Source organism: Lutra lutra, chromosome 8, assembly GCF_902655055.1.
Source record: "Lutra lutra chromosome 8, mLutLut1.2, whole genome shotgun sequence".
NCBI classification, from domain to species: Eukaryota; Metazoa; Chordata; class Mammalia; order Carnivora; family Mustelidae; genus Lutra; species Lutra lutra.
The window spans coordinates 5,356,203-5,367,863 of NC_062285.1; the positions used below are offsets into that span (position 1 = coordinate 5,356,203).

At 57.9% G+C, this 11,661-nt stretch overlaps 1 protein-coding gene across 6 annotated transcripts in view; it reads left to right on the top strand.

The window, feature by feature from the left end:
• PFKFB3 (6-phosphofructo-2-kinase/fructose-2,6-biphosphatase 3) overlaps positions 1–10,997 on the top strand; it is a 73,103-nt gene extending 62,106 nt beyond the window's left edge. For 4 of the 6 annotated variants that reach the window (XM_047739931.1, XM_047739927.1, XM_047739929.1 and 1 more), the window contains exons 11-15: positions 315–444; positions 1,104–1,166; positions 1,293–1,357; positions 3,158–3,331; positions 8,402–10,997. In XM_047739931.1, the coding sequence (XP_047595887.1) occupies positions 315–444; positions 1,104–1,166; positions 1,293–1,357; positions 3,158–3,331; positions 8,402–8,446 (477 nt within the window). In that variant the 3' untranslated portion in view covers positions 8,447–10,997. Of the gene's footprint in view, positions 1–314; positions 445–1,103; positions 1,167–1,292; positions 1,358–3,157; positions 3,332–4,682; positions 4,710–8,401 lie in introns of those variants that run through there. The other 2 variants (XM_047739928.1, XM_047739930.1) reach the window with 2 other exon arrangements.
• The last annotated feature ends 664 nt before the right edge of the window (positions 10,998–11,661 follow it).

Genomic DNA, 11,661 nt, shown 5'->3' on the forward strand with positions numbered 1-11,661 from the left:
GTAAGCACGTGTCAGGATGTCATTCCCTCCCTCCTCCTGTGGAGGATCGGGAAGCAGCCAGGAGAGAGGATGGTTTACATTTCTCTCAGAATGTACAACAGGGGAACGATCCCCTTTCCTGAGAAGCCAGTGGGTCCCCCAGCGCCCAGAAGGGAGGCACCATGGAAGTACCACTGGCTGGCGACCGGTGCTCAGTTGATTCCGTGTCCTCTGGTTTCTGACCACAGAAGAGGTGTGACTGAGGTGGCCGAGCTCTTACCCTTCCCGCATGTGCCTCTGCTCCAATTCAACGTCCTTGTCCCTCTGTCTTGCAGTCCTACCAAGACCTGGTCCAGCGCTTGGAGCCGGTGATCATGGAGCTGGAACGCCAGGAGAACGTGCTGGTCATCTGCCATCAGGCCGTCCTGCGTTGCCTCTTGGCCTACTTCCTGGATAAGAGTGCAGGTGCCACCGTCCTTCCAGGCTTCCTCTGGGTGGGGGCTGGGATTAGGAGCCTGTCGGGCTCCCCAGAAGGGAAGAGGGAAACTGGCCTTGGAGTGTGGGGTGCTGCAGACCAGACCTTCCCCACCCAGACCACACGGTCGTCTGCTGTGCTGCTGAGTCTGAGGGGAGACAACGCAGCGCAGGGCTTCCTGGCCAGTCCGCGGGAGAGCCTTCAGAGCCTGGTTCCATGCACAGTCTGATGGGCCCAAGGGCTTTGTGAAACAGCCTCCCAGGACAGCTGCTCACATCCCAGAGGCTTTGGGCCGGAGGTTGGGTCCACCTCTAAAGAACAAAGTGCCCAGAAAACTCGTGAGACTTAAAATTTAAGCCTGTGTCTACCCAAGTGTCACCCGAATCCCCATGTGCTTAAACTGGGGAATGACTTTTTTTTGAAAACTCTAGTACATTGTGTGAGGGTGGGTTTGGGGTTGGTTTTGATCACGTTCTTTGGGCTAGGTGCCTGCCTGGAGCAGGAGGGGGCCATGTGTGGGGTGGAGATGCTTGTGCTTGGCGGGGACCCCGCGGGTGCTAATGCCGTGGCAGAAGCTGTCCCTGGGGACCGGCGAGTGTCTGTCCTCAAGGCTCATCTCTCATCGTGGGGCCCTTTCTCTTCTTTTCAGAAGAGATGCCTTATCTGAAGTGCCCCCTTCACACCGTCCTCAAACTGACACCTGTCGCTTATGGTGAGTGTAGTGACGTGGCCTGTGCCGCACCCTGCTCCCCTGGGATGGTGGCTCCTGGTGGCTCCAGGGCTGGAAGTGGCTTGGCCTCTTGCCCTGGAAGCCAACCCCTGTGCCCACCCCCCACAGGCTGCCGTGTGGAGTCCATCTACCTGAACGTGGAGTCGGTGAGCACACACCGGGAGAGGTCAGAGGTGAGTGCACCCCGCCCTCCCGTGGTCATCCTCCGTCCTGGGGGGTCTCTGTGGTGTGACAGGGCTAGCGGCTGTGATCCCTAGGGAGGCCCCCACGTGGCGTGGCCTGTAGCCATGCACCTGTGTCCCCTTCAGCCCTGGGTTCTCGCTGGAGTGGTTTGTTTGGAATCGGCCGGTCTTTGTGACGTCCTCCCCTGCCTTTCTTTTTCCGCCGTGTGTGTGTTCCCGCTCTGTCTTTATACGTGGCTTCTTGTCTGCTTCTTTTTCTTACTTTCCACGCTTTCTGCCCCCACTTTTGACGTGACCCAGGAAGTGGGTATTAAGGCGGAAGACACAGTCTGCTCTTGTGAGCGTAATTGTAGCCCAGCCGGTGTCTTTTCCTTTGGGGTGGCTGAGACACCTTCCGTGTCCTAGAGTGACTGGTGCAAACAGGATTAGCAAATCGCTCAGTCATCTTGCTGCAGAATGAGCAAGAAGACGAAAGTCGTGGAAGCAGGTGGGGTTGGACAGGCGCTGTGGTTTGGGAAGTAGGGACTCGAGGGACAGTGGGTAGAAGATTTCATCAGGAGACCCCAGGCCTGGTGGCATCTGATTTCTCAGGGAAGCAGCCAGGTTGGGGCCCACCACGGGCAGAGCAGACCTCCGCCCGGGCGTGGTTGGGAAGGAACATTGGATTTGCTTTTCACCAACTGTCAAACCAGGACACTTCGCCAGGTGACCCTTTCTCTTCCATGGAGTGTGATGTTCCTGTCCGTGCAGGACACCCACCTCCCTGTTCCCAAGGAGCTCGGCCAGAATATTTTGGCATGAAAAATCCCACCTTCCAGCAGCCATTACCTGTCTAGCGGCCTGAAGGGGAAGGAGGATGGACGGCCAGCCACGGCCCTGTGACGGCCCCCACTTCTGAACCTGGGTGGTGGGATGAGAAGCAGCCTCCCAGCCTGACTCAGCCGGTGGGGCTGGGCCGCAGCTGGGCTCTGGTGCTTCCCGAGCCCCTCGTTGTGTGGAACGGGGCCGTGTCGGGAGGGACACAGGCCTGCACTCAGGCCCCTCTGCAGGCTGCAGAGTCTCAGGGCCTTGGGACAAAAGTCCTCATTCTCGTTGCGTTGTCACTTGATCCGAAGGCTGGCATTTGGCTCTGGCTCTGCCGTTTCTGCCCACCTCTGATTTTCTGCCTCTTTGGTCTCCTGGTGGGGGTTGAAGCTTGCATTTCTTGTTCTCAGCCAGGGTGTAGTAACGGGGAGCAGGAGACCACCCCGTCTGCCGTGTGTACCTCAGCTCGTGGTCAGCGGGGGGAGCTGACCCCTTCCCCCCCACCCCCTCCTTTGTCCCCTCCGTGGGGACCTGAGCCTCGCACTCAGGCCTCCGCTTCCCTTTCTCAGCTCTCTTGAAGGCTGGCAGCAAGGTTCTTTGCTCCAGTCTCATGACTGCCACGCCTGAATGACTGTCTGCAGAGCTGTCTGTCCGGCCCTCACCTACCTTGCGAATGTCGCATTGGTCCGAGTGGAAATCTTGGAATGTTTTGGCCGGAAGGGGCTCAGCATGAGCCCTCGGAACGAGCACCCTCCCTCGTTCTTGCTATCTGGGAGTCACAGGACCAAATCGCGACCCTGTGGTCCCAGGGCTAGTGACCATGGTCAGTTTCGAATCCATAAAATCCAGAAGCAGAGAAACGTGTTTTGTTCAGTTTTGGGGGTTTTTGTTTGTTTGGTTGGATTTTTGGTTTTCTGGTTTTTGGCTTATTTACCTCCCCACTCCCTGTAACTGTCGCCTTCTCTCTTTTGTCTTTGTCTCGCTTAGGACGCAAAGAAGGGACCTAACCCGCTCATGAGACGCAATAGTGTCACCCCACTAGCCAGCCCTGAGCCCACCAAAAAGCCTCGCATCAACAGCTTTGAGGAGCATGTGGCTTCGACCTCCGCTGCGCTGCCCAACTGCCTGCCCCCGGAGGTGCCCTCCCAGCTGCCCGGACAAGTGCGTTGGCCCCTTTCCTTTCTCACAGCCAGTGTGGGGCGGGAGGAGAGCCCCTGTGGGCAGTGGCGGCCTCAGACCAGGCCTGCATGTGCGGGTGGGGGAGGGGGACAGCACATGGACACACCCTGCCCACAAGGTTCGTGGCACCCTGGGTGCCTCCTTTCTGAGGAGCCGTTCTTCACGGGGCAGAGCTGGGCAGAGTAGAAGAAATGGCCAAATGTCTGTGTCCCACACACATTCCTGAATACTTTTTTCCTCAAACAAAATGGAAGACGAAGGCCTAGTTCAGGAGTGTCCCTTCAGCTCTGGGTCACCGGCCACACATGGCCCCAGGACGCCTTTTCAGTCCCAGGCCGATAGTCGAGGAGCTTCCTTACATGCCCCCTTCCAGGCCCTTTTGTAGAGAAGCACGTTCTCCTCCAGAGCCGGGGTAGAGCCCGGGCGGCCACACGTGCAGGGTGGCCCGGGGAGGGCCACCTTCTCACACAACACGGGTATCACGGAGTACCAGGTCGTAAAGACACCAGAAAGCAAAAACCCAGCTAGCTTTCACTTGTTGGGTTTGCCGTGAAGAGGAAAAGCTGACAGATGTTGGCTCTTGGGCATTAGGATTTATTTTCAGAAGAGTAGTCTTTTCTCTGTGGCAGCCAGGACTCTGCCAGTCTGTGAGACCTAGCAGTCCCCAGGCGTGGATTTGAGGGCCACCTCGAGATCGCCGCTCTCCTCCCACCCTGTCTGGGCTCTTCACAAAGAAGTTGCAGGCTGAGGCTCATTTAAATCTCGTGGTGTCTGCCCTTGGCGTTGTGCAGTGGGGTGGGGAGTGCCGGGCCGCCTCAGGCAGGCCACCGAGCCTCTTCAGGCCTCAGTTTTCCTATCTGTGGAATGGGGAAAAAGCACCTACTACAGAAGGCGGTTCAGATGGGGTCCTCTGTGCTGATCGTCTCGCATGCTGGTATCCATCTCTGCCCCCGCTTGTAAGATGTTACCTGGTCTTTTTATGAAAACTGAGAACTGAAGTGGTTTCTGGGTGACGTTCAGTTTTGGTGTGAATTGTGGGGTCACAGTTGGAAGTTAGGAGGCCGCTGCCACATGTACTTGGGGGGACTGGCCCAGGCCGGCGTTGGGTGGCACCTGGGGCTGTGATGCAGGGTCACAGAGGACTCCCCCGACTTTGACAGGACAGTCCTTCGAGGTTCAAAATCCTTGGAGTCTGGCAGCCATCGGGTGGGGCCCGGCAAAAGCGTCCGCAGGGCTTCATCCCAGCAGAGAATGTCCGGGTTTCAGATACTTGGGGCCTCTACGCTGTCACTCTACTAACTTCTCTTTCTCTCTCCACGTTTTCTCTCTGCAGCCTTTGCTAGGGAAGGCCTGTTTGTAAGTATTTTTCTCTGGATAATTTTGCTATTCGCACCTCTTTCTCCTTGCTTGCCAGTTTGGCCTCCTGCCTGATAAGGTGTGCAGGACGATGACCGCGTTTGTCCTCTCTGACAGAGAAAGATGGCCTTGGGGGCGGCGGAGGGGGATTCATGAATTTTTAGAAAAAGAGGCAAGAAGCAACCCGGCCCAGCTCTCTCCAGGGCGTCCTGCTGCCGCCACTTGCCACAGCCGGCTTCCTTTATGTCCCCCGGGCCCCTGGCTACTGCTGGTGTTGCAGTGGTCCCGGCTTGACATAAATCTGCTTTTTTCTGATTTTGGAACCAGGCTAGGTCTCATGCCTGATGCGTCGACTTTTAAGTCTTGTACCTGCCCTAGGAGAGGCCTTTCGTGTTGAAAGGAAAAGTAACCCAGAGCCTTGTCTGCAAAGCAGAGGACAGACTCTGCTGGGGGGGACTGTGGCGGGCCTGCAACCCCGTAGGTTCTCCCTTCTGTCCGAGCAGAGACCCGCTCCCTTGGGCGCCCCAGGACCCTGGCACTCTGGAGGTCAGTTTGGGAACCATTGCCGTGGATCTGGTTGTCCTGTACTAGCATCTGCTTAGCCTGAAGGGTCATGACCGGAAGTGGGTGCACCACTCGAATCAGACCCGTTGGTTTCCCCTGTCCTTCGCCGGAGTTCTCCTGGAACCGGCTAGGGGTCCACTGGAGCAGAGCAGCTGCTAGAGAATTCAGAGTCTCCACTGCTGCGGTGGTCCCCACCACAGAAGGAGCCGAGGCCTTCTGTCTTGGAGTTCCATTAACAGGCGCCATGATCTGTCCCCTTCCCCAGCCCTTCAGGTCCCACTACCTGCCCATCCTCCCTTTTGCTGGTTGGGTTACCTGAGTCATGGGTGCAGGAACGGAACTGGCTTGAGGAGCTCGGCCTGCAAGCTTGGAAGTGTGGCTTGTTCTTGGAAAATAGGTGTTTAACATCGTGCTTAGATTAGGTCGCCCCAACGGCGGCGAAATCTGTTTTGCGATCCTTTATGGCTCATGGAAAAGGGGCTTGCTTGCCTATGTTCCATGTCTTTGGGCCTTAAAATAACCTCAGGAGGTCCATAGGGTAGTTTTATCCCTTTTTACCAGATGAACAAGGGTAAGTCACTTGCCTGAGGCCGTCCAGCTGGTCGGTAGCAGAGCCAGGACATGAATGGGTCCGTCTCCCTCTCCCGAAGGCTGTGACCGCCTTCTCTCTGCTGCCTTCTGGGGACAGTCAGGTCCTGTTCACCTACCCCTGGCCTGGGCACCTGATGTTGGAGGCCCCTGGGGCACTGCTCAGAGCTGCTTGGATGTCCTTTTTAGTTTAGAAAGCTCTCCCATGCAGCTGCCCTCTGCAGCTAGGATGTTTCCTTACTGGGGGGAATTCTGTCTTAAAGACGATCTGTCCCGTCTGCTACCTCCTGGCAGCCAACCACTGTAACCGAGGGCTTTTAGAGCAGGCGTTCTGGTGAAACTGGCCTTCGGATCTGGAGCCTTCTACTTCTGCATCCCGTGCGTGTCTTGCTCCTTTTGAGCCGTGGCCTGGTGTGACCGGGGAAGAAACCTTCGGGCTGCAGGGTGCCCCTCGAACGCATCCCCCCACCTCCTAAGGTGAAACTTGCCCATCTCTGTGGCTCATAGTGCCTTCGGCTGGAATCCCTCCAGTTCAGCAAAAGCATGTCCTCTGCACCCGTCCGCCTGCATTCCACTCTGGGGTCCCAGTGTCCGGCCCCACCTGGGAGTGTGAGCCCACGTCCGAGGTCACAGGTACCTACTTCTCGGTGCTCAAGTCCAACCGAGCCTGGTTTGGGTCTTGGTTTTACTACCTTCCGTCTTTGGAATTCTGGGCAGTTCTAGCACTTCTGCTTCCTCATCTGTAACGTGGATGCAGGAACGGTACGTGGTGTTTTGGTCATGAGAATATAGACGCAGCGCTTAGCAGAGTGGCCAGCGGTGCACAGTCCGTGCCCGGCCGGACACCAGCCGTTACCACGGTAGAGACAGTGCCCCGGGCTCCGCTGGGATGCCCGAGGCACTGCGTTTGTGCTCCTTCTGCATTTGGATGCCCCCCACCCCTGCTCCTTCTGCACAGGCCAGGGGGTTTCTTCTCATGAGCAGCAGGAGCACCGAGAGACGGGGGAGTGGGGAGAACCCCTGGGAGCTTCCGGGTGGTGGCCCGAGGACACTGGCCACCGTAGTTTCCTGGTGAAACAGGCCCGCCAGCCTGGTCAGATGCTGCACCTGCCGTCCTCCCCCTGGGGCGGCGCGAGTGCTCCGGCCGCAGGACCTCACGTATCCTTGATTTTTAAATTGCAAGTGCACACACGACAAAGGAGATGCTACTAAAGATGTTTTGTTCTGTTCTTTTCCAACATGTTCTTCCCTTCCCCCCACTATGCTTGAAAGACGAACTGTTTGTCACATTTTCTCAAAGTTTTCTCCTTACTAACCTTGGCAAGGTAAATGGCTCGGTGCATGTCCCTCTCTGTCCCCTCCACCTCTCCCTGGGTCATGGCATCTCAGCCTGTCGGGGCATCGGTCTGTGTGAGGACTGGCCATTGTCAAGTCTGTGACTCATGCACCCCATGCCGGAGAACTCGTGTTGTTTCAAAGCAGCACCATTGTCTCAAGGTCCTCCCTCTCTCTCTCTCTTCCTCATTTCCCTCCATATGGCCTGAGCCAGGGCACCATGCGTGAGTGATGTGACGTGCCCCGTGCCTGCACGCCCCAGTGTCATTGTTGCATCTGTCATCATTCGCGGGCGCTCGGAGCCGTGGGCGTGAGAGGTCTGAGGGCTGGGGGGGGAGCCAGCTGCTGCGGAGGCCTGGGCAGCTTCTGGAGCTCCCATCCCATCAGTGGCAGGCTGCAAGGCTTAGAGGTCCTCCCGGGGAGACGCCCACCCAACAGACACCGCCTTGTGAACCCGCGACAGGAGGTGGAGGAGACCTGGGCTGAGCCCTAGTCTCTTCTCAGGCATCCCCACTGTGGGCCCTTGGTTCTGCACGGGAGCCTGGGGCGGAGGGGGCTGCCAGGGTCCCTGCACGGCTGTGTGCCCGGGTTCCGCTCTCCCCTTCACCCCGCCACCTGCAGACGGTCTCAGCGGAGACAGGATGGGAGAGAACACCGCCGGCCAGTGGCCCCCATGTTTTGGCTGCCGAGCCCATGCTCCTAGATAGAATCTGGCATCCAAGGGCCGGAGTGCACGATCTCCTTGGGGGAAGAGCCCTCCTGCCTCTCTGGAGGGCTCCCGGCCCATCTCCTGCCCGGCTGCAGAGCAGCTGGAGTTTGCTGGGGGCAGGGGGGGCAGGGGGGGCAGGCGGGGCAGTTTCATGGCTCTAAGTGAGCTGGAGGGCTCCTGGCACTGGCGCTGGGTGTTGCCCGGAGCTCCCACCCACGAGGGCTGCCTGTTCTTCCCTGCTTCCTAGAGGCAGATGTCAGGCCTCTGCCCCAGGGGCCCTCGCCGGGGCCCTTCTCGGGGCGACGCTGGGCATGACTTCCACTGGTCCTGGAGCCGACCTGGGCTTTCTTCCACCTGTCTGGCGACAGTGCTCTTCCGGGTTGTGCTCTTTGTGTGACGAGGGGGTCATCTCAGCTGCATGGCTTTAGTCTTTGGCTTTAGAAGCCTCATGGACAAGAAGTAATGATCCTCTTCCTCGCCCTCTCTTCTCCTGGAAACAGAACATGAAAGGCGCCCAGAGCGGCATCGACGCGAGGACACACTGAGGCCGACCCGGCGGTTCCATCCCAGTTCCATTCCTGCAGCTTACTTAGTGCTTTTCCCATCTGCCCGAGGCCGGCGATCCCAAGGACTTCCGGAGTGGGGTGGGTGGTATGGAAGAGGGGCCTGCTGGTCGGAGACAACCGTGCCCCCGACCGTGGCGGGGCAGCCGAGACCCAGGAGGTCTCTCCCGTGTGCGTGCGTGGGATCTACGCCGTGGCTGCCCTCATCCCACGCCACCCCTGGTCCCACGGACCCTCCGTGTGGCTCGGAAAGGACGATGAGCCACGGAAGAGGAACTGGGAGAAGGCCCCGAGGAGGGGACGTCGGCCTTCATGCTGTTCTGTTTGTTTAGTTTCTGTGATCCTGACCCGGTATGTTCCCAGTGTGGGGAGAAGAAGATAGGGATGGTGAGAACTTTCACAAGGCTCTTCTGTGCATCGCGGCCCGGACACTTGCTGCCTCGCGAAGGAAGGATTCAGGCCCCCGCCCGGGCTGGGCCAGAGGTGGAGGGAGAAGGCTCTGAGCCAGACGCATGTGTGGGATGGGCTGTCACCCTGCCACGGGCCACACCTTCCTTCCTGGGTCCGCATTCTTCTTCTGGAGACGCTCAAGGACAGTCTGGCTGCGTCAGCAAAAGGAACTATGGCGCCGGAAGAGCCCCAGGGCCTCCCCTGCCCAGGCCGCTCTGCCATCTCTGCTCTCCTGCCTGAAGGCGGACAGGAAAGTTGCACCTTTTCTTCCGGAACTTCCATGTTTGGGGTTCGTACCCTTGGGTGCCAGAGCTCGGAAAGCACATGGGGAACGGCATGTGCAAGAGATGGGGAGCTCAGAGGGACCCCAGTCCAGCAGCTGGGAAGCAAGTTGTTCGGATCCATGCCCGACTGACCCGGAGGCAGAGCAGAGATGAGCAAGGCTCTGGCGTCCTTCCTTCAGGATGTTCACGGTCACCCTGTGCTTCCCAGGTGGGTCTGGTGGCCCAGCCGGGACCCCCCCACCCCACCCCCGCCACCTGCAGCTGCTTCCTCCAAGAGACTCTCTGGGCTCCTGGCAGGCCTGAGCTCCATCGTGCCTGTCTTCATGGAGCGTCTGCTATACTCCTGGCCCGGGGCTGGGCTGCTTGGGATCCCGAAGAAGGGCATGTCCTCGTTTGCCTTGATGGCTCCTGTGGCCTTTCTGGGGGTGGTTCAGAGCAGGGCTGTGGGACCTGTGGTTTTGAACACCTGTAGCTTCTGCCTCCTGGTTTCTCCTTGCTGTCTCCGTGGACTGGAGATGACAAGGTGTCTGGAGGCCCCAGAAGAAACGATTTGGAGACTCTGTGGTAGAATTTGTCCAAATGACCCTTCGAAGAATCTCCAAAAGCTGGTGCCAAAGGTCACTTCCCTGGCTCACCCTCTGCTTTCACGCTTGACGGTCTCGCCCCTTTGAGCTGACGAGAGAGGTACTGGGGGTCGGGTGGGGGTGGGGGGCTCGGACATCCAGAGTGGGGGTCAGACAATGCATGTTTCTCTGCTTGGGGTTCAGTGGGGCACTGGGACGTGCTTCTGCTACCGTACAGTCAAGTTCACAGATTTCACACCGGAACATTCAGATCCTCCCCCATTCTTCCCCAGTAGGCACTTTGCCCAAGATGATGTCCGACATCTGTGTTCCTGTGTGAATGAAGATGGGTTATTGTCCCTTTCTTGCCACCTTGAGTCTCGGTAGATGGCAAGTGTGTGCGCACAAGTGTGTGCTGGTAGGTTGGTCGTTTTTTAGACAGAAGGGCCTGTGGTGCACGGCTTTCTAGAGTCCCTCTTTCTGGCCTCCTTGTCACACTGGCCACCAGAGCCGACTGAGTTTTGACCCTTCCCACCGATCCCCGGGGCTGTGTGCGGGTGCCCTCCCCGGCCTCCAGCTGCCAAGGTCCATACCTACGGAAGCGAGCATCCTGAACATTCGTTCGTGCAGGCCCGATGGGGCCAGAGGACGTCAACACAGACGAGGAGAGAGACCCCAGAGAGAGCGCAGTGCTTCCCGACGGAGGCCGCTCTCTGACTCGAGGCGCTGGACGGAGGGCGTGTTTGAGCTGTGGTCACGGGGGGCTCCGGCTGCTCTGACTATCGCCTCTCACCCCCTCCCCCCCGAAAAATATCTGGGACCAATTTTGTTAACTTGGCATCGTTGTTTTGGGGTGGGCTCACCCCCTGTCCTTATTCTGTCCTGAGACCACGGGCGAAGCTCGTCCTCCACGGGGAGAGGAGAAGCAACCACACCAATGATGTTTTCGTTTGTAATACTTGAAATTTATTTTTTTATTATTTTGATAGCAGATGTGCTATTTATTTATTTAATACGTATAAGGGAGCTTGAACAGAGAAAGCTGTATAGATCGGGTTTCGTTGTGCGTTGGTTGGTTTGGGGGCCTTTTACGTGTGACTCACGACTCCTCTGTGTTCTGGACACTGTCTGAATTAATGACCTGGGATAAGGCTGTGCCAGCTTTCAAACGGGATGCTTTTCAGAAATTTGTATATTTTGCAGTTGCCAGAACAATAAAATACCTGGTTGAAATTCGCTGATGAAGTGCCTCTGATCCTTTTCTTGGTGGGGGAGGCGGCAGGAGAGGGCAGAGAAAAGTCTTCAGTCAGCCCCTGTGGTCTGTACACCAAGTGTCCTCTGCCAGGCTCTTGTCATTGTCCTTTATTTTTTTATTTATTTTTAAAATGTATTATTTTAAGATTTTATTTATTTGCTTGAGAGAGAGAGAGTGAGAGAGCATGAGAGGGGAGAGGGTCAGAGGGAGAAATAGCCTTCCCGCTGAGCAGGGAGCCTGATGTGGGACTCGATCCCCGGACTCCAGGATCACGACCTGAGCCGAAGGCAGTCACTTGACCAACTGAGCCACCCAGGTGCCCAACATCATCGTCCTTTAGAGCAGATGTGTGGGCACCCCCTGCCGATGCTGATCCACGGCAATAGGGACGTGCCTCCAGCACACACACAGCGCCCCGCGTTCGTATCCCCTGGCCCCACAGCCCCTTCCGCAGACGCGCGCTCACCCACACGAGCATGGCCGCTCGGGACAGTCCCGGGCAGAACTCCAGCAAGCCAGTGGGTGTTTGCTTCTGGGTTCCTTTCATGTCCCTGACCTCCCCCCACAACCCCCTTGTTGCCCCTTCCCAGTTTCTATGGGGGGAAGCTCTAAGGAGCTTCTCGGGCCACTGTGGCATGCCTGAGG